The following is a 22,072-nucleotide window of genomic DNA, read 5'->3' on the forward strand; positions in this document are numbered from 1 at the left end:
CCCTCTCAAGAGTTTCCGTTTCCGGCAGCACAGACTTGTGGGACTTGAACCTGTTTTCCAAAGTCCGATCGCGCTGGGTCGGCGGGTTCCTTCATGATGGCTATGATTGTGTCATTAGCTGGTCGTGCATCCAGCAGTCTGTTCGCAGGTCCGCAGGAGAAACGCGTAGCTTGAGTCAGTCGCGGAGCCTCCTATCCCGGCGTCTGAGATGCACAGTGGGATATGAGACCTCGCCACCTTTCGTTTCGTGGAAACCTTGGGAACTGAGCAGGCCTTCGGGAGTTGGCTCTCTCTTCTGACTCTACCTTCAGAGGGACCTCTAATCTTTTACCAGATAGAGTATTCAGTATTTTCTTTTCTTTTCTTTTTTTTTTTTAGTTCTACCAGTTTATTGCTACCAACCCGTGACCCTCCACCCTCATGCACACATGCTCAGTCATGTAACCCCATGGACTGCAGCCTGCCAGGCTCCTCTGTCCATGGACTTTTCCAGGCAAGAATACTGGTCAGTATCTTCTTTTTCATAGGAAACTTTTATCTATTCACGTTGTGGAAGACCAGAGAAGAATAGAAAGAAAATGAAAAGCATTAGTTTTGCTCCCTGTTTGTCTTTCTGCCAGGCTGTCAGCTAGTTCTCCTTTTTTTTTTTCTAGCGCAGGTCCTGGCACGAAATAAATAATACCTGGTGAATGAATGAATGAAAATGAATGTTGACATTTTGGTGTGCGTTTCCTTTCCCCTCCCCCTGAAAATATTTACATATCACATGCATATTTCCGTATAACTGAGTTTCCCCTCCACGGCCTGGGAAAATCAGTAACTGCAGTTGAATCTTTGCTACTGTTTTCCTTGGAGCACGCTTTAGTTGTCCAGGTGAAGAGCAGCTGAATTGCAAATCAATAGCACATGGGGTCTGCCCTTCTGACTTCCAAGGCTCTCACTTGAAATCAGTTTTCTCTGTCAACTGGTACCTTCAATTAGCATTGGTCAGATTATCCAGTAGGAGTCGGAACTCCTGGGGACTTGGGAGGGCGTGGCCCTGACCAATGGCTTTTAGCTGTCTTCTATTTCTACTGCTCAACTCTTTGAGGTATCTGCTTCCAACCTGAGTCTTTAGATTTTTAGGATTTTAGACCATCTCTAACATATCTTCACAATTTTATAAGACGCTGGTGAATCAACTAAATACAATGAAGTGAAAGTGAAAGTCGCTCAGTCGTATCAGACTCTTTGGGCCCCACGGACTATACAGTCCATAGAATTCTCCAGGCCAGAATACTTGAGTGGGTAATCTTTCCCATCTCCAGCAGATCTTCCCAACCCAGGGATCGAACCCAGATCTCCTGCATTGCAGGTGAATTCTTTACCAGCTGAGCCACAAGGGAAGCCCCAAATACAATAATAGAGGCCAACTGAAATGTAACTGGTTTTGCGACAGATTATTGCAAGAGCTGTTCTTGTTTGGCTACCTTTGCAGAAGGGATGGCGTAGATAAGTTTTTCTCTCCTCCCCACTCCAACCCAGTTCCAGAGGGCCTGCATGGAGCAGGTATTCAGTGACCAAGACTACCTCTATCGCAGCTGGCCTAAGCCCATGCTGTACGGTACTCAATGACCTCAGGTCCCGGCCAGACAGAGAGGTCAGGAAATGATCCTTGGATTGTCTCTCACGCACCTTCACGTCAATAGAGGAGCCTCTGTCAGAAATGGCCCAAATCTGGCTGAGGAGGTCTACCAAAGGCAGTTCGGGCACGTGTGTCCGCACGTGGGTGTTGGTCTGGTACATTGCCAAGTCCACAGTGGCAAGCATAGGTGTGGAAAAGAACAGTCACCTGAGACCGGAAGCTCAGGTTTGGAGGGCGGGTCGAAGGCCCCTGGAGGGCGGTGCCCTGCGCGACACGCCCAGAGGGCGGAGCACGCTAGACGCATCCTGGTCCGTGCGCCGCGTGCCGCCATGTCGGTTCTCTGCCGTCTCGGCGTCGTGCAGCCGGCGGTGAGTAAGCGCACGTGGCCGTGGCCGGCGCGGCTGGCAGGCCCAGGGGTGCTGAGGTCCACCCGCGTGAGAGGGTGGAAACCGAGACCGCAGCCAAGTGTGTGGAGCCCGGCTCAGAGCTGCGCACCCGGACTAAGGGGGCGCGGGTTGTGTGGGGGCTCGTTGAGAAGTTCGCTTTTAGAATGGCGCATGCAGCCTTTTTTGGGTATGAAAGTGGCCGCTGCCATTGGGGAATGAAGAGGAGGCGGGGGCCCGTGCGGTCGATGGCGCGCCCTTGGGGTCTTCCGGGCTTATTTACCAGGGTGAATTAGGCCGGCTACTTGTTTGCCGGACTTGCGGGCCTGGAGCCTGTGCAGCAGGAGTGGTACCGCCCTCGATTGCCTTTGGGACATACCCCCGCATTCCTTAGCGTTTCCTTCGAGAAAATAACCACATTGCCCTTCGGAAAAGTTGGTCCAGACCGTGGCCTTCTGAACTCTTTCCCAGAACTTCCTGTTTAGAAATCTTTGCTACTTGAGAAGCTGGAAAAGTGCTATCTCATGGTTGCTTTTCTTTGTTGACTGGTGAAGTTGGGCGTTTTTGGCACTTTCAGTCAAGACTAGTTGAGCTTGTGCTCTGGACCAGGAATTGAGCTGGGCAGTGAGCCCGGAAACCAGCTGAATCTGGTCCCTGCCCTGGGGGAGATGACTGTCACCACACGGAAATACCAAGTGTAACTGACTATAACAACCTGATTTGTGTGTCAGCCCCGAGAGTACAAAAGATGAAATGATTACCTCTATGTCGGAGGAAGGTGGGAGTCAGAATAGATGTCCATAAAGAAGTAGAATTTGAATGAATCTTTAAATTAGTTTAGTTCACAGGTTTCTAAAAATGATGAATGAACTGCATGCTAATTTATATACAAAAATTAATAGGAAAAGAATCCATGGAAGTGTTAATATTTTTATTCAAGTGAAGAATTTAAATGAAATGCTCACAATTATCACTACACAAGTGAGAATCTGTTTGGTATAAACATTTTTAATCACAAATGATCATGGCTTGTGAAAACTAAAGAGAGCTTTAAAGGGTTTAAGAATAGCAGGTATGAGGAACAGCCATTACTCCTAGTACTTAGCTCACCTAAGCAAACTCTCTTCACTGGCCTGGCCTGATTGAGACCTTGTTGTATAGGACATTGTTATGGCTTGTTAAATGGCAGGAAGTCATTAGAAATCTGTGCCAGACTTCCCTGGTGATTCAGTGATTAAGAATCCACCTTGCAATGCAAGGGACACCTAGTTAAATCCCTGGTCCTGGAATGTCCCACATGCTGCGGAGCAACTAAGCCCATGCACCACAACTGCTGAGCCAGTGCTCTAGAGCCCCATGAGCTGCAACTACAAAGCCCATATGCCATGTGGAGCCCATGCTCCACAAGAGAAGCCACCACAATCAGAAGCCTGAACTCTCCACGACTAGAGAAAGCTCACATGCAGCAATGAAGACCCACCACAGCCAATAAAGAAATAAATCTGTGCCAGTGGAACTTGCTGGAAATCAACCCTTCAGAACTTGCTGGCATTTCTAGGATGCGAGGGAAAGCTACTCCTGGGGAGGTGTTTCTTGGAAGCATCTGTTATAAAACTGCCTAATTGCATGCTAGGGGAAACTGCTGACTGCTGGGTGATTGCACCCACCAAACCAAACAGGAGCTGATGCTGCAGAAGCTGTGGTACTGCAGGAATATGCCAGAGAGCACAGTGGAACTACCAACCAAATCTCATTCCTTCTGCAGTGCTTCTGCAGGGTATTCTGCCTACAAAGGTTGTCTTCATGATAGATAGCAAAGGAAAAATGTTTTAAAGGCCCAGATCCATTTTCTCAGAGCAGGCAGTGAAGGGTGATTTTAGAGCTGAGTGGCAATACATTGATAACTGGCCTGGAGTCTCATGAGAGGTTTTAAGATGAATAAATTCATCAGTAATAGCAGTAAGATAGAGTCTGCCTGGGCCCAGATGGCTTCACTGATGAGTTCTGCCAAATATTTAAAGAATTAATAGCCATTAATACAAACTCTACCCCAAAAATAGAAGAGGAGGAAACATAGCCTAATTCATTTTATGAAGCCAATATTACCCTAATATCAAAGTGAAAGGTATCACAAGAAAAGAAAATCATAGATCAGTATTCCTTATCAATATAAACACAAAAATACTAGCAAACTGAATACAGTAACCTACAAAAAAGGTTACATACCATGACTAAATGGTATTTATCCCAGGAATACCTGCTCTTTTAACATCTGAAATCAATCAATATAATACACCATATCAATAAAATAAAATCCACATTATCATCTCAGTACATGGATGAAAAGCATATGGAAAAGTCCAACATCCTGTTATGATAAAAAACAATAAACTGGAATTAGAAAGGAACCATTTAAACCTAATAAAGAACATTTATGGAAAAACCCACAGCTAACATCATAATTAATGGTGAAAGAATGAAAGCTTTCTTTCAAGAACAAGGGTCAAGAACAAGACCAGGAAGTCTGCTCTCTTCACTTCTATTCAACGTTGTATTCAAGATTCTATCCTGGGCAGTTTGGCAAGAAAAATTAAAGGTATCTAGATTGGAAAGAAAGAAGTAAAACTTGCAGGTGCTATGATCTGGTATATATAAAATTCTAAGGAATCTGTTTTACAATAGGAAAGAGAATTAAACATTTGGGAATAAATTTAATGAAAGAAATAACCTTAAAACCTTGGGAACTACAAAACACTGTTGAAAGAAATTAAAGATCTAAATAAATGGAAAGGTACTCTCATGTTCATGGATCAGATGAATTAGTGATAAACAGATTTAAAGCAGTCCCTGTCAAAATCTCTACTGTCTTCATTGCAAAATTTGATAAATGGATCCTCAAACTTAGATAGAAATGCAAGGGACCTAGAGAAGCACCACACCCTCCCCCCAAAAAACTGAAAAAGAATGAATTTGGAGGATTTATACTTCTGTTTTCAAGATTTACTACAAAGCTTACAGTAATTAAGATAGCCAGAGGCATAAGCATAGATGTAGATCAGCAGAATACAATTGAGAATACAGAAGTAAACCCTCACAATTGTGGTCAATTGGTGTTTGACAAGGGTGCCAAGACGATTCATTGGGGGAAGAAAAATCTTCCAGTACTATTGTCCCAAGTAGTGTTGGAACAACTGGATATCTACAGGCAAAAGAAAGATGCTGCATCTGTCTCTACTGAAACTACCAAATTTATGCACACCCCTGGGATGCAGAAACTGGTATATTAAAGTCGTCACATGAAGGAGTTTCTATACCTGTGAAGGAGTTTTATACCAGAAAGAGCCCCATTGCCTTACTCTTGTCAGATAATTCTCTAGCTTAATTAATATTTTATGTCACATATGCCTGCAGGAACTACTTAGTTTACTTTTGCTCTAGGCTAAAAACAATATATTTGAGGAAAAACATGGTCCCCACCCTTGAAAATGTGTGTCTCACTTCTAATTTTCCTTTAAATAATGTAGGTGATGAGTTTTAAAAGTCTACATGGTTTTCAAAGGAAAAAAACAGTGGTGGTTGCCAGGGGTAGGGGAAAGGGGAGTTAAAGAGTTTCAGTATGGGAAGATGAGAAAAGTTCCTCTAGTCCCTATCCCAAGAGGCAACCACCTCTTCTTCTGTACACTTAGGTCAGACTCCAGGCATTACTTCGTTATCGGAGTCTTAAAACAACTGTGGCAAAAACAAAACTATGGCAGGGTACAGAAGTTTGCTCTTCTTCCATTCTGGCAAAACCTTTTCCAAATCTCACTCTAAAACTAAACATGATATTTTATACCCCCCATACATGCAGGATTTTAAAACTGCTATACAGACTATAAATTTCATGCACTTCAAATATACAATTAAGTTAGTTTTAGTAAATGTATTAGTAGTGCAACCATCACCAAAATCCAGGTTTAGATCACCTCTGATGCTGCTAAGTCACTTCAGTCGTGTCCGATTCTGTGTGACCCCATAGACAGCAGCCCACCAGGCTCCCCCGTCCCTGGGATTCTCCAGGCAAGAACACTGGAGTGGGTTGCCATTTCCTTCTCCAATGCATGAAAGTGAAAAGTGAAAGTGAAGTCGCTTAGTTGTGTCCAACCCTCAGTCACCCCATGGACTACAGCCTACCAGGCTCCTCCATCCATGGGATTTTCCAGGCAAGAGTACTGGAGTGGGGTGCCATTGCCTTCTCCTCAGTCACCCTAAAAAGATCCTTCATGTCCATTTGTGATCAACATCTGTCCTACCCCAGTTCCACACAGCCACTAACCCACTTTCTGTCTCTCTAGCCTTTTCTGGACACTTTACATAGATGGAATCATACAGCATGTAGTTTCTTTGTGTCTGGGTTTTTTTCACTTAGCATGGTGTTATTTAGGTACATCTGTGTTTGTAGAATGTATTAGTAGTTCATTGCTTTTTATTTCTGAATTGTATTCTACTGGGTTTGTCAAAAAGATTGTTCAGGTTTTTCTGTAATATCTTATGGAAAAATCCAAGTAAACTTCTTTGCCAACCCAGTATTTCATGGATACACTACATTTTGTTTATCTGTTTACAAGTTGAAGGCCATTGGGGTTGTTTTCACTTTTTGACTCTAATACTGTTAGCATTTGCATACAAGTCTTTGTGGATGTATAAGTTCATTTCTCTAGGATAGAGTACTTATGATAGGGATTGCTGGGCTTGTGATAAACTTATATTTAACTTTTTAAGAAACTGCCAAACTTTTCTAATGATGCTGTAGCATTTTACATTTCTCCCACCAGTATATAAAGGTCCTAGTTTCTCCACATCCTCACTAATACTTGTTATTGTCTTTTTTATTAAAGTGGGTATGAAGTACTAATTCATTGTGGTTTTATTTTTAATTTTCCAAATAAGTAATAATGTTGAGCACCTTTTCATGTACTAAATGACCATTTGTATGACTAATCTGGTGAAATGTCTATTCACATCTTTTACCCACTATTAAAATGTGTTATTTGCTTTCTTATTGAATTATAAAATATTTAAAAATATATTTTGGGTACAGATCCCTTATCAAGTATATAATTTGCAAATATTTTTTACTGGTCTGTGGATTGTCTTTTCATCTTTGTAATGGTGTCTTTTGAAGCATGTTTTAAATTTTGATGATATCCAGTGTACCGATTTTTTCTTTTTGGATTGTGCTGTACTGGTTCAAAATCGGGAAAGGAGTATGTCAAGGCTGTATATTGTCACCCTGCTTATTTAACTTACATGCAGAGTACATCATGTGAAATGCCAGGGTGGATGAAGCACAAGCTGGAATCAAGATTGCCGGGAGAAATATCAATAACCTCAGATATGCAGAGGACACCACCCTTATGGCAGAAAGCAAAGAAGAACTAAAGAACCTCTTGATGAAAGTGAAAGAGGAGAGTGAAAAAGTTGGCTTAAAACTCAACATTCATAAAACTAAGATCATGGCATCTGGTCCCATCACTTCATGGCAAATAGATGGGGAAACAATGGAAACAGTGAGAGACTTAATTTTGGGGGGCTCCAAAATCACTGCAGATGGTGACTGCAGCCATGAAATGAAAAGATGCTTGCTCCATGGAAGAAAAGCTATGACCAACCTAGACAGCATATTAAAAAGCAGAGACATTACTTTACCAGCAAAGGTCTGTCTAGTCAAAGCTATGGTTTTTCCAGTAGTCATGTATGGATGTGAGAGTTGGACTGTAAAGAAAGCTGAGTGCTGAAGAGTTGATGGTTTTGAACTGTGTTTTGGAAAAGACTCTTGAGAGTCTTTGGACTGCAGAGAGATCAAATCAGTCCATCCTAAAGGATATCAGTCCTGAATATTCATTGTAAGGACTGATGCTGAAGCTGAAACTCCAATACTTTGGCCACCTGATGTAAAGAACCAACTCACTGGAAAAGACCCTGATGCTGGGAAAGATTGAAGGCAGGAGGAGAAGGGGACGACAGAGGATGAGATGGCTGGATGGCATCACTGATGCAATGGACATGAGTTTGAGTAGGCTCTGGGAGTTGGTGATGGACAGGGAGGCCTGGCATGCTGCTGTCCATGGGGTTGCAAAGAGTCAGACACGACTGAGTGAACTGAACTGAACTACACTGGTAGTGGAATCCTGATGCTGGGAAAGGTTGAAGGCAGAAGAATAAGGCTGTGGCAGAGGATGAAATGGTTAGCATCGTCAACTCAATGGATGTGAATTTGAGCAAAATCTGGGAGATAGCGAAGGACGGGGAGCCTGGCGTGCTGCAGTCCATGGGTCACAAAAAGTCAAGAAACAACTTAGTGACTGACCAGCAACAACAAAATGGAACCCAGTCTCTATATTTTAGAATCATGAAGTATCTGATATTTTTACAGAATTAAAGTTTTAACCTATAGTTCACCAATAACAGCTGTCATTTTACACTCATCTAATGTCAAGTACTGTGCCTGTGTACATACCTCAGATGGTTTCATCAGTTGGCTTTTTACATTAGAAAATGTAAGCCAACATTTTACAGACTTTTTAAAAATACGTGTTTGTCCTACAGGTTTTTAAAAAATAATTAATTATCGTTTTAAATTTGTTTTATTATGGAAGATTCCAAACATAAAAGTTGGCAGACTACTATAGTGAACTTCCATGTAGCCAAAATAGAACCCCAGTGGCCACCAGTCCTGCCACATCTGTACTCATGGGAAAAACAATTGAGTCAACAGTTAATAATCAGGCAATTTTACCTGAAAATTTCTGATGAGCCAATCCAGAACACCCAGTATGAGTTCAAAGATTGGAAAGAATAATATCACCTTTACGTTGTTTTTATTTCAGTGTAGTATCAAGCTGGCAAACAAGCAGGGCAAAGAGTCAAGGACATAGAATCACAGAATCAAGGACATAGCTGCCCCCTCCCCACTTCCACAGAGAAGTGTGCACAGTTCAGAGGTGTTCCAGGTGAAAAGTCCAGCATCTGGGGCTTAGTGCCCTGAGAAACTGGAAGATGGAGGTGGCTGTGTTATCTGATTTTACCCGCAATCACAGGAGGTGCTTCCTTGCTGTGCTAGGTATGCTAGGTACATAGTCCTGTGTCCTATTTCTTGCTGCATCATCAAGCAGACAGCAGGTCTTATTTTGAACTTCAACTTCCAGCTTCTCTTGAAAAAGTTGTGACAGTGCTGATCCTGAACTCATTCATGGTAGCTGAGGTCTGGTGTGCCCCAGTGGAGGAATATACAGTGGTGACATTTAAAGTTCAGAGGACAATACCTGTAAAGCTCCTGCCAATAAGCCTGGTGAAGTACTAATGGAAGTTGTTCTTTTAAAATAGTATTCTGGTTATCCAAGGTTCAGAATGAAAATTTTGAAAGTGTTTAAGGGAATAGGTCCCTTACAGTCCATGGGGTCACAAAGAGTCGAACACTACTGAGTGACTGCACATTCACATTCATTCATTCAAGGGAATAGGAGGACAAGACCTGACATTTATAGATTAGTTTGGATTTAGGGACTAAAAAAAAAAAGTAGTAGTTGTCCTTGGCAATGAGCTTGTATATACAACACAGCACAAAGATTATAAGCATGGACATGGGAGGTAGGCTGCCTGGGGTTGAATCCTGCTCTGTGACTTGTAGGCTCTTGTGACTTATCCTTCCTGTGCCTATTTTGAGATGGCACAGAGAATGAGAAATGTTTTCTCATTTCTAAAATGAGAACAAGAACAGTGCCGACATATCTTGAAATAATATATAGATAAAGCAGCCAGAATATTAGGCATGTATTAAGCATTTTATGAGTGTTTACTTTTTGTTTATTTTTGAAATAAGCTTATGTGATAGGAGCTCTTTACTTCTGATTCCCTTGTTTTCTTTGGGTTAGAGAAGGTTCATCGATTGAGAAGACATGTTTGCTTTCTCTTTCTTGTCATTCTGATTTTTCTTGGCAATGCGTAAGTCCTGTCTCAAGTATTGTAAAAGTAGGCATCATGTTACGTGTGAACTGAAACTGAGAGGTCATTGGGTACCTCAGAGGACCTCTGCAGCCAGACCCTGGGAACTGTGTCATGAACAAGTCTCAGTTGCTCTCAGTCCTACCTCTTTTTGTCTGTCTGCATCTCCTCCTACCACCAGTGTTCTTCCTGACCCTCTATCCTGAGTCTTTTCTCCCTCTCATAGCTGCCGTTTACTCCTGATTTTTCTCTTGCTCCTTTGGTGCATAACTGACCAGCATGACCTCAGTGGCCTGGCTTTACCTCATGACTTTTCAGCTCCGGCTCTCATTGCCAGCTAGCTCACTCCTGATTTCCCAGTTCAGATCCCAAAGAGTATGAATCTATGTGGGCAGAGCTTTTTGTCCTAGTAGCCTCATGGAGCAGTGGCCAGTCTATGGCCTGGATACTCAGATACTTGCTCCACCCTAGCTAATGGGTAGGGAAAACTAAGGTAGAAAAGCTACAGAGTTTCACAGCCTAGGCCTTCCCCTTTAGTAGGATGTATATGCTGGCACATAGGTGAGGTGTCAGATGTGAAAGGCAGGCAGGTAGGCTGCTACATACAGTAGATAGAACCCATCAGGGGTCCCCAGAGGATGTGAAGTTGCTAAGTTGCTTCCGTTGTGTCTGACTCTGTGCAACACCATGGACTGTAGCGTGCCAGGCTCCTCTGTCTATGGGATTCTCCAGGCAAGAATACTGGAGTGGGTTGCCATTTTCTTTTCCAGGGAATCTTCCTGACCTAGGGATCAGACCTTAAGTCTCCTGTATTGGCAGGTGGGTTCTGTGAAGGGAGCTGTCCAGATCTTTTCTGTGGGTCTCATACTGAATATATAGGCAAATGTCAATTGATAGATCCATAATGTACCCAATATACTTTAATCACACCTTTATTTTAAACCTGTAACACTTTATTTAATACACAATATTTACTAAGTGCAAGGCTCTGTTTTAAGAGCTTTGTGTGTATTAACTCATTAAATCCTCATAACAGCTCTATGAGTTGGTATTATTATAATTCATACTTTATAGATGAAGAAATGGAGGGACAGAGAAGTAGTGTGCCTCTGGTTACATAGCACATAAGTAGCAGAGTCAAGATTTGGACCCAGGCAGTTAGGCTTCAGACAGCCCTATATTATACTATCTTTCACAGTTGGATTACTGACTAGACTGAGTTTTCTAGGAAAGCATAATCTTGTTTTCTTGCACCCATTTTAGAACCTTGTATGGTAAAATGCATGAAGAGGCTACCCATTAACAGAAGAGCTAAATAGGCATTTCTCCAAAGAAGATATACAGATGGTCAATAGGCATATGAGAAGATGCTCAAAATCTCTAATTATTAGAGAAATGCAAATCAAAACTCTAGTGAGGTACCATCTCACACCAGTCAGATTGGCCATCATTAAAAAGTCTACAAATAGCAAATGCTAGAGAGGATGAGGAGAAAAGGGAACCCTCCTACACTGTTGGTGGGAATGTAAGTTGGGGCAGTCACTGTGGAAAATAGTATGGAGATCCTTAGAAAACTAAATATAGAATTACCATATGTTTGAGCAATCCCACTCCTGGGATTATCTGGGATATCCAGATAAAAGTGTAATTCAAAAAAATACATGCATCCTTATGTTTATAGTAGCACTCTTCACAGTAGCCAAGATGTGGGAATGTCCATTGAGAGGTGAATGGATAAAGAAGATGTGGTACATATATACAATGGAATACTACTCAGTTGTTATAAAGAATAATGCCATTGGCAGCAACTAGAGATTATCATTCTAAGTGAAGAAAGTCAGAAAGAGAAGACAAATACCGTATGATATCACTTATATGGGAATCTAAAATATGACACAAATGAACCCATCTAGAAACAGAATCATGGACATGAGAACAGACTGGTGGGTGCCATGGGGAAGGGGGTTGAGGGAGGGATGCAGTGGGAAGCTGCAGTTAGTAGATGCAAACTTTTATATATAGAAAGGATAAACAACAAGGTCCTACTGTATAGTACAGGGAACTATATTCAGTATGTTATCATATACCATAATGGAAAAGAATATTAAAAAGTGTGTACATATATATATATGTATGTATACATGTATGTGTGTATTACTGAATCACTTTGCTGTTCAGCTGTAATTATCCCAACATTGTAAATCAACTATAATTTTTTTAATGTAAAAAAAATAAAGAGGTTGCCCTTTTAGGTTTATGTTGCTTTTTCTCAGTTTTCATTTAGAATAAATGTAAAGTTTTTAGTTTTGTATATTTTTTAGTTAGATTCTAAGAGACAGGATTGTAAAGTGAGAATAATGAAGACTTTGGAGTCAGATAGACCTGAATTTTATCTCTGTGTGACGTAATCCATCTGATCCTTAGATTTCATATCTGTAAAGTACAGGATTGCTGGGAGTTTGGGGGAGTGTATGCAGAAAACCTGACACATACTAGGTGCTCATTATATGACAGTTGTTGTCATTGCTATTGGCAGCAGATGATATATATAAATCCTGGCCATCATTTGGTAGCCTTAAAAGGCTTCAGAAAGTCTTCATGGTGTTGAAGAACCCCAGGAGGTTTTATTGTTATTAGGTGGTATCTGAGCTGGGCTTTAAGGCAAGCATTGTAGATATGTTATTTGGACTATCATGCCCTCAATATCCTCTTCTCATGTCAGACATTATCAATGGATTACAGCATTATTTCCTGTTGAGCTCAGAATCCATTTCATGATTGCTCAAGAATTGGTTGTAGTTAATGGGAATTGACCCCGGAGGTACCATTTTTTCTTTAAGTCCAGATATACAAACAAGCTATCCAAGCCATTCCTTTAGTAGCCCATTCCAATCTTGTCTTTGTTTCCTTTCAGTCTCTTCTTCGCCTTGTGACCAATAAATTTTGGAAGAAGTTGCCTCTGGTGACCCTGAACTTGCGCCTTTATGAGTCTCAGCAGCAGGAAGAGAAGTCCAAACCCATCGGCCGTTACCCCATTCCCTACAAAAAGGACCTGCCTTTTGACATTTTAGAGCTCATGGAGGAGATAGAAAAGAAGGTGAGACACTTGCCTCATGCAGAGAGCCACAGCCAGTGCAGACCTTTGTTTGCTGGAGTGTAATCCCTGGAACTGGTTGCCGCGGTCTGCCCAAGTTCCCACTGTGCATGAGCCCTTCCTTTGGGGTTCCCAGTCAGAAGAACATGCACTTTTTCCTCTTGTCTTAGGCATACCATTTTAAGTTCTGGAACTCTGTCACTCAGTTCTCTGCCCACTGTGACCTGTAGCTCCCTTTAGCACCATAATATGGTGTGGAGATAGAACCATGAGATACGTGCCAGATACTTCAGTAAATGTGAGAGGTACCTTGATCCTTCCTGCAATTATATATTGAAAAATTAGAAAAATAAGCAAAAATTTCAAAAATAAAAATTCCACCAAAGTCAGTCACTTGTAGCACTTCTTCCCTATTTTTTAAAAATAAATATACATGTAACTCTTTTAATGAGATCATGTTAACATGAACACTTTACTGGGTTAAAACATCATGTTTAATGGCTGCATGATATAGCACTGTATAATAGAGATGTTTTAATTTATTTCAGCAATCTCCCAATCTTGGATATTTGTGACTTGTAACATGTTTATACAGATATCTTTTTGAACATCCCAGAATTATTTTTTGAGGATACTTTTTATTATTTAAAATTTGTTATTTATTTGTTTTTGGCTGTGCTGGGTTTTGTGTTGCTGCATGTGGACTTTCTCTAGTTGGGGTGAGCAGGAGCTAAGTATGCAGCCTTCTCATTGCAGTGGCTTCTCTTGTTGTGGAACAGGGGCTCTAGGTGTGCAGGCTTCAGTAGTTGTACACAGGCTTAGTTGCCCTGAGGCCTGTGGGATCTTTTATGACCAGGGATCGAACCTGTGTCCCCTGCATTGGCAGACAGATTCTTAACCACTGGACCACCAGGGAAGTCCAAGGGTACTCTTTAAAGTTGATGCTTTATATTGTCAAATTATAAAACCCTTGTCTGAATGCAGACATTTACTCTAAACTTTGTTTTTGAAACTTGGTGCTGAAACTTTGTGGATTTTTTTTCCAGACAGAATCTTGTATGTAAATCCATTTATAAGTATATAGAAACCCAGCTGCTCTGGTGGGAAAGGTTTGGAGCCCCCAGCCTCTCTCTCAGTACCTGTCTGTACCTCCTCACATCATCACCTCTTCCCTAGCTCCTGCCTCAGCAGACATAAATGGTTCTTTTACCATGTCTTCTAGATCAGTAATGAACTTTAGCTTCTATTATCAGTTAGAGTGCTTTCAGCTATAGATAACAGAAAATCCAATTCAGTTGATATAACAGCAAGGACAATTCAGTGTCTTGTATTAACAGTAGGTCCAGACACAGGGTGATTTCTGGATTGTTAATCCAGTTGCTCAGTGATATCAAGGATCAAGTTCTTTGCCTTTTTTAGCTCTGACTTCCTTGATATGAGAACTGTGTGCTCAGACTTGTGACCTCCTGGTTCCTGGGTATAACAGCAGCAAACATTACGTCCTTGCATAGCTCCTAGAATGGATGTGGAGGTCACACCCTTTTCTCATATTCCTTTTGGGGAGAGAAGTCTCCCAGCTGATTTCCCTTCATTTCTCATTTGGCATAATGGTGTCACATGCCCATTCCTAGGCCAATCACTGACAAGTAGAATAGAATCACTATAATTGGTTTAGATCAATCAGGATTCACCCAGTGAGGTTGGGGAAGGGTTTAACCTTCCCTGGAGCCCATGGCAATCTGATATCTGAACAATGTCCAGTATCCACTGTCAAGGGAAGAGGAAAGAAATGGCTACTGGGAAGCAGTCAATAGTTTTCTGCCATAGCATCCCATTGGAAAACATACTGAGGGACTTCCCTGGTGGTCCAGTGGCTAAGACTGTACTCCCAACGCACAGGGCCTGGGTTCCATCCCTGGTCAGGGAACTAGATCCCACATGCTACAACTAAGAGTTCACGTGCCACAACTAAAGATCCTGTGTGCTGCAACTAAGCCATTGAGCCACAGCCAAGATCAGAGATTCCATGTGCCACAAAGACCCAGAGCAACCAAATAAATAAGTAAATAAATATCTTTTTTTAAAAAAGAAAAGAAAACCCAATGTCAAAATCGCAAACATGCCTCTTAGATTTGGTTTGGCTTGTGCAAGTCAGTCAACCTCTCTGGGCCTTAGTTTCCTTATCTGTAAACTGGGATAATGATCCTTGCCTTACCTACCTTAGAGAGTTGTAGAGAAGAAAAAATGAGATTGGATGTATGAAAGAACTTTACAGAACTTTACTAATATCAAGGCTTGTTACTGATTTAATTCTTAGAAATAAATGAGCACCATCAGCCCCTCTGTGAAAAGGGAGGTAATAAGTATAGCCTAAATTCTAAGAAATATCATTTAGTTTACATACAACTCTCTAAATTTTATAAAATGCCTTACTAAAAAGAAATTACATATGCCTTTAGAAGTAACCCTTATAATCCCCTAAAACGTGAAAGGATGTGTGGGTTGTGCTTTGACACAAGGCTGTGGCCTTCTTAAGACTGCATCTGGCATTCAGCAGACAGTATGGGAACTACCAGTTACTATTTGCCAATCCTGTTCTTAGTTGTCATTTTACATTTCCCTGTTTCTCTCCTTCCCTGCAGACAGGATTTTTACCAAATGTATTTAAAGTGTTGTCTCACCGGCCATTGGAATTCAGAGCCTTCTTTGCTTATTACAATGTGATCTGTAACAAGAAAACAGGTAAGTGGGGGGCACGGGGGAAGTGCTAAGTCATTTTTAGATAAGATCCAGGTGCCTGCTTGCTAGAGTTCATTCCCACATAGTCCCAGATTACTCTGGAGCTAGGGAGAAGCTCAGAAGGACTGGAGCTGGCAGAGACATTGTCTGGATTCTGACACTGAGGTCTGAATGTTACTTGATGGTTATAGGTATAGAACGGAAATAAGTTAGATAATAACTCTGGCTCGACTTTCTTTGTGCTCAAAGGCCCTCTCTGGCTCCCTACAACACCCTGGATAAAGTTCAAGGACTTTAGACCAGTAATCATGGATTTCTTGCTTAGGATTCAGGTTAGGCTGCTGTTGCTCAGACCAAAGACACATTGATTTAAACAAGGTATTTTTCTCTCTGTCTCTCCTGTAGTCTCACATGAGCTTCTGAGGGGCAGTGTAGTGTTGTTTGCTATCTGGAATTCCCTTGCTTACATGCTTATGTGGATTTACCACTACTACCTGCAGAAAAAGAAAGAAGGGTATGTGTAGACACATATCCCTTCCTTTATGGTCATGACATGGAAGCCACACCCATCAGTTCCATTTACCTCCCATTGGCTAGACTTGCCTCACATCTAGCTGCAAGGGAGGCTCTCTGGCCATGTGCCCAGATAAAACTAAGGGATTTTATTATTAAAGGAAGAGTGAGCAGCAGAGATGGGAGGCAGCCTGTCACCATGACTCTCTATGGCTTGACACCAGCCTGCCTCCCAGCCTCATTTCCTTCAGCCTCTCTTCATGTTCTGTCCATTCAAGTCAAAGTGAACTGTGAATTATGCTTTACTCTCCAAAGCACTCCAGTCTCATGATATCTCTCCTTTTTAACTTGGATCACACTTTACTCTGCCTCTGGGCTGCCTTGTCTCCTATCCATGCTTTGTGAATCTGAACTTTCCATCAAAGTCCATCTCACCTGCCTTCACTTATGAGGGACTCTTTCTCCTCTGACCTCCCACAGCCTCCCTCATTTGTCCTTTTCCAGTGGCATGCAGAGTGCTGTCTGCTGTATCTTCCACAACTGCCTCAGCCTCTCCATCCTAGAGGGAAGAGATAGGTCCTGTGTTCAGATCTGATTCTGCCATAAATCATGATGTGAGCTTCAACAGAGTACTTAAATGTCTCAGTGCTTTGGTTTTCTAACTAGTAAAATGGTATTAATACCTCCTCTACAGAGCTGTTGTGAAGATTATCTAAAGTTCCCAGATGGTACCAGGTACCAAAGTGGACTCTCCCCTTCTCTGCCTTTCTCTACCTAGAGGTAGCATGGCCCCTGAGGTTGGAAAATGTCTTTTTTTTTTTTTTTTAACCTCCTTTTCAAAAAGTGTCTAGTACCTGATGGGCCTCAGAAAATACTTTTTTTTTTTTTAAGAAAATACTTCTTGAATTAGTAATTCATTCACGTATTTTCTGAGCAACTGTTATCTGTTAGGCATTCCTCTGGGTATACAGTGGTGAACGAATCAGAAAAATGCATAGATTTTCAAGTATATTCCAGAGAGGAGAAAAGAGTGAACAACTTAAAAGAACAAGTTGACTTCAGAAAGTGTTAAGTATTGTGAAGAAAATAAAAAAGGTTAGCTCATAGCACAGGACTGGGAATGAATAAGTGAGCAGATAGGTGGGCAACTTGCTAAAATATGGCTGAGCCTGTTTAGGTTCCTCTGAGCTGCTCTCCAGGCTTACGGCAGCTCTTCTCTCTTCTCCCTCCCCAGGCCAGCTCAGCAGAGCTGACAAGGAACTCATCATTTTGGTGACCAGCCTGGCCAACAGGTGCTCATATAGCGTGGTTGTCCACAGTGCCCTGTACAGGGTCTTTTCGAAGAACCCAGTGCTCTCTGACCAGGTGAGTGCCCACCTCCCCATGACAGTTTCCCATTCCTGTGCCCACCTGCTTCTGTGTGCACGTGATGTTTGGGACGAAGGGATAGCTAAGCTCTAGCCTTGTGCCAGACCTGACATTCTCTTAAATGCACACAACTCCCTAAGTTGAACCTTATTATAACCCTTTTACCTTTGAGGTTCAGACCTGGAATTAATGTGGGGTGCACAACTAGAATGGCAGAGTCCACTTTCAAAGTTTACACTCTCTCTGCTACATTGTATAGTATGCATTTTCCAGTATGAATTTAGTCTATGCATGCATGTCCAGTTGCTTCAGTCGTGTCTGACTTTTTGTGACTCTGTGGACTGTAGCCCAGCACGCTCCTCAGTCCACGGAATTCTCCAGGCAAGACTACTGGAATGGGATGCCATGCCCTCCTCCAGGGGATCTTCGCGACCAGGGATTGAACCTGCATCTCCTGCATTACAGGCAGATTATTTACTGTCTGAGCCACCAGGGAAGCCCTTGTGAGTTTAGTCTATCCACTAGTTATTCCTAATGGGCTCTAAACAGTTTTTTTTTTTAATTAATTTATTTTAATTGGAGGCTAATTACTTTACAGTATTGTAGTGGTTTTTGCCATACATTGACATGAATCAGCCATGGGTGTACATGTGTTCCCCATCCTGAACCCCCGCTCCCATCTCCCTCCCCATCCCATCCTTCAGGATCATCCTGGTACACTGGCCCTGAGCACCCTGTCTCATGCATTGAACCTGGACTGGTGATTTAAGATTTCTTTTACTTCGTACAGCTGGCCCCAAGCTTGGGCTTGTCAGTCTCCCATTCTGGAACTGCCCCTACTTGCTCTTTCCCACCAAGACTGGTTGTAAAATGGGTCTCAACCCCCCAGCCAGCAGCTTACTCTTGTTTCATCCAGAGTCAGGCTGTTTGAATGTCAGAGGTCGTGCTAATTCTTCCCAGAGAAATGAACCGAGGATAAAGACACAGTAAACATGGGTTTGTCACCAAGCTTACAAAACCCTGCTCATCCCTACAGTGAAATTCCTGATCTTCTGAGCCAGATGTTTCTTCAGAAACAGATGTTTCTGTTCTATGCATTTATTCCTGAGGGAGAGTCATCAGTCTTTTCTAATCCTCCAACCTTCCTTCCTGACCCCACCTGAGTGGAGACCTTGAAAATTGTTCCAAGGGCCTCTGTTGCCAGCCAAAAGCTAAACAAGACAGGTATATCATCACCTTTGCCCTTCTCAGAGCCGCCTGCTTATTCACCAGAACTGTGCTCATCCAGGACCAGTCTCAAACATAGTCTCCCTAATGATCATAGGATGTACTATCACACCATTTGCTCAACTGTTCTTCCGATTTTTAGGTAGTTTGTGTGTGTGTGTGTTAGTCACTCAGTTGTGTCCGACTCTTTGTGATCCCATGGGCTGTAGCTCACCAGACTCCTCTGTTCATGGAATTTTCCAGGCAAGAAAACTGGAGTGGGCTGCCATTCTCTTCTCCTGACCCAGGGATTGAAACTCAGGTCTCCTGCATTGCAGGCAGATTCTTTACTGTCTGAGCCACCAGGGAAACCCCAGGTCATTAATGGTTTCCAGTATTTTGCTTTAGTAAGGGTAATGATTATCAGTATAGTCACTGGAATCAAATATACTTGGATTCATATCCCAGCTCTGCCACTCTAGCTGTGTGACCTTGGGAAAGTGTGTGAACTCTTTGAGCTTCAGTTTCTTTGCCAGTAAAATTGGGAGTGACTAATAAAAAACATTACTTCCTAGGATTTTTATAAGAATTAAATGAGATAATGAATATGAAGCATTGAGCACATTCTTAGCACATAGTCATTGCTTAAGTATCAGCTATTAATTTTGCAAATTAATAGCTGATACTTAAGTGGGGATAAAGGGATAATTATCTGAGCTTCACTTTTCTCATACAAAACGGTTGATATTTGCAGGCCCTTATGTATTAGGAGTCTCTGAATCTTGGTTCCGAGGTTTTTGATGCTATGGGTGTTTAGAGGAGAAAAAAATACTTGCAGTTGGAGTGAGCAAAGATTTCCTGGCAGAGCTAGAGTTCCAGGTTTGCATTATATTGAACTTGACCAAGATACTTCCTGTCTGTAAAGTTTATTTTGGCCTCACTTCACCTCTTTACTTTGACTTGGGTTTTTTCATTAATGCTTCTTTTGTTAGGCCATGTGTTTTATTGGCTATGTTGTGATGGACAGAGATTCTGCCTCTGTGTGTTTTCTTACAGGTCTGTATCAACTGGAGAAAGTCTGACCTCCCTGCCCGGGAAAAGGCAATGCTGGAATTTGCACTTGCTATTTCCCAAGCTGATGACATAACAGATGACCATTTCAAAAAGCTCGAGGTGCATGGCTTCAACCAGGAAGATGCCTGGGATATAGCTGCAATTTCAGCTTTTTATGCCATGTCCAACCGCCTTGCTCATTTTGTCAATCTTGTTCCCAACAAAGAATTCTATTTGATGGGCAGAACCAATGATGTCAAAGACATCAGGAGTGAACCTGCTGCTCCTGAAATATAAAAGCCTGAACAGAAAGGCCAGTGTTTACATTTCTAGCACATTTCATTATAAGACACCAGTTGGGAAATAATTTTTAAAAAAATGTTTAGTCAACGGATAGGGAAGAAAGTAAACAAATTTGTTCTCTGCCTCCTTAATGAGATTGATGCTAAAAGGACATGTGATGGATATCACATGTGCTTTTGCTTGCTTGCTTTTTTTTTTTTTTACTTTTGTTGTGATTGGAAAGTCACATCGGGATTAGAAAAGAGTGTTGGGGCAAAGGATTTCAGAAGATGCTTCAGGCATTTCTATTGAATTGATATCTGTGAATTTCAGCAGTTGAAGTTGAACATTTTTTAGTTTTTTAAAAAATAGCATTGCATAGAAATTAGTCTATAGACTGCAGTTTGAAATAGATTTCTTGTTAACACAGTGGTATTTAAGGGCTCTGAAAGGCAGGTAAATAGAAGCATGCATAGAGTTGTTCTGTCTTTAATGCCTTCTCTGGTAACCTCTAGTGATTTTTATTTTTTTGACTGAGAGGTTTTAAAATAATGGTGAAACATTTTAAGTAGAAGTGTAAGAAAAAAACCCCAAACCTAATATTGCTAAATGGTTACCACAACCACTACTTTAGATTTGTGGGTATCTTAACTTTTCAGAAATCATTTTCGCTATCTAACTTTTACACATACATGCAAACCTACAAAATGTTTTTGTTTCCATTGGATTTCTTTAGATTCTCTAAGTTGCCAGTGAACAGTTCTTAATCAGTTTGGGAGCAATAGTGAGTTAATTTTGAATTGCCTGAACTGTGAAACCTGATTATCTTGAGACAGCACAACTCTTGTTGCAGAGCTCTGTTGGAATTATATCTTAAATACTTTGTAATATGTAACCTTTTAACATTGAGTTTTGAGGGAAGGAGGCAGACAAAAGAAAGAAAGTTGAGTTTTATTTTACTTACTGAGAAAGTTAATAATGTTGGTGAATATCATGGTCAAAGTTTTGTAGACCAAAGAAATTTTAGCCATTGGCCATAACTTGGAATCAAGCAGAGGACCTTTAATAAATAATTGTTGCAGTCAGAAGTTGTGGGTCACTAAGGGACATTATTTGTTAATCATAAAACAGACCTCTAACCCTTACACAAGGAATATCTCCAGAAGAATGCCTCCCTTGATCTTCTCTGAACACCAGACACTTGCTTCTTGCCCATGTTTCAGTCAGCTTATTGAGTAACTACTAACTTTGCTGGTGGGAGGACCTGCTGAATGTTCAGCCCTGTCTAAATATCATTCCTTTCCTCCTGGCATCTTTCAGACTATCCTAAACCATCACCAAATCACAGCTTTCTGTAACTCAGTTCTTGCTCAAGGCCTGGAAAGTGAAAGTCTCTCAGTCGTGTCTGACTCTTGGTGACCCCATGGACTATACAATCCATGGAATTCTCCAGGTCACAATACTGGAGTGGGTAGCCTTTTCCTTCTCCAGGGGAATCTTCCCAACTCAGGGATCGAACCCAGGTCTCCTGCATTGCAGGCAGATTCTTTACCAGCTGAGCCACCAGGGAAGCTCCAAGGCCCGGAAGGGTTGTCATTTCTTACACCTACCTCTTCTTATACCTCAAGGTTCCCTTCCTTGAAGACTTTCCTTCTCTCCTCAAGAAACACCCCAGTTCCAGTTAAGCTTTTTCTGCAAATGAATTCTATGTATTTAGCTTCAGCAGCACTAACAGCATCTGTTATGCCCTCTATGCCCTGCTTGGCAGATGTAAGCAGGATTGACCCTGGGCTCTGTCGCTTGTAAGGTTGAATTAAGATTTCGGCT

General features: G+C 41.7%; 1 protein-coding gene across 1 annotated transcript; it reads left to right on the top strand.

Moving 5' to 3' along the window:
* The first annotated feature begins 1,349 nt into the window (after positions 1–1,349).
* Positions 1,350–21,333, top strand: LOC113897211. The gene is made up of 5 exons (XM_027549695.1): positions 1,350–1,992; positions 12,905–13,087; positions 15,727–15,826; positions 17,571–17,701; positions 19,967–21,333. The coding sequence occupies exons 1-5, from the start codon at positions 1,648–1,650 to the stop codon at positions 20,258–20,260; spliced, it is 1,053 nt and encodes a 350-aa protein (XP_027405496.1). The 5' UTR covers positions 1,350–1,647; the 3' UTR covers positions 20,261–21,333.
* The last annotated feature ends 739 nt before the right edge of the window (positions 21,334–22,072 follow it).

This window comes from Bos indicus x Bos taurus, chromosome 8, assembly GCF_003369695.1.
Source record: "Bos indicus x Bos taurus breed Angus x Brahman F1 hybrid chromosome 8, Bos_hybrid_MaternalHap_v2.0, whole genome shotgun sequence".
NCBI lineage: Eukaryota > Metazoa > Chordata > Mammalia > Artiodactyla > Bovidae > Bos > Bos indicus x Bos taurus.

Coding starts and splice junctions, on each gene's coding strand:
- LOC113897211 (XM_027549695.1), top strand. CDS start 1,648: ATGATCCTTGGATTGTCTCTCACGCACCTTCACGTCAATAGAGGAGCC. Junction 13,088..15,726: donor TGGAGGAGATAGAAAAGAAG/GTGAGACACTTG, acceptor CCTTCCCTGCAG/ACAGGATTTTTACCAAATGT. Junction 17,702..19,966: donor ACCCAGTGCTCTCTGACCAG/GTGAGTGCCCAC, acceptor GTTTTCTTACAG/GTCTGTATCAACTGGAGAAA.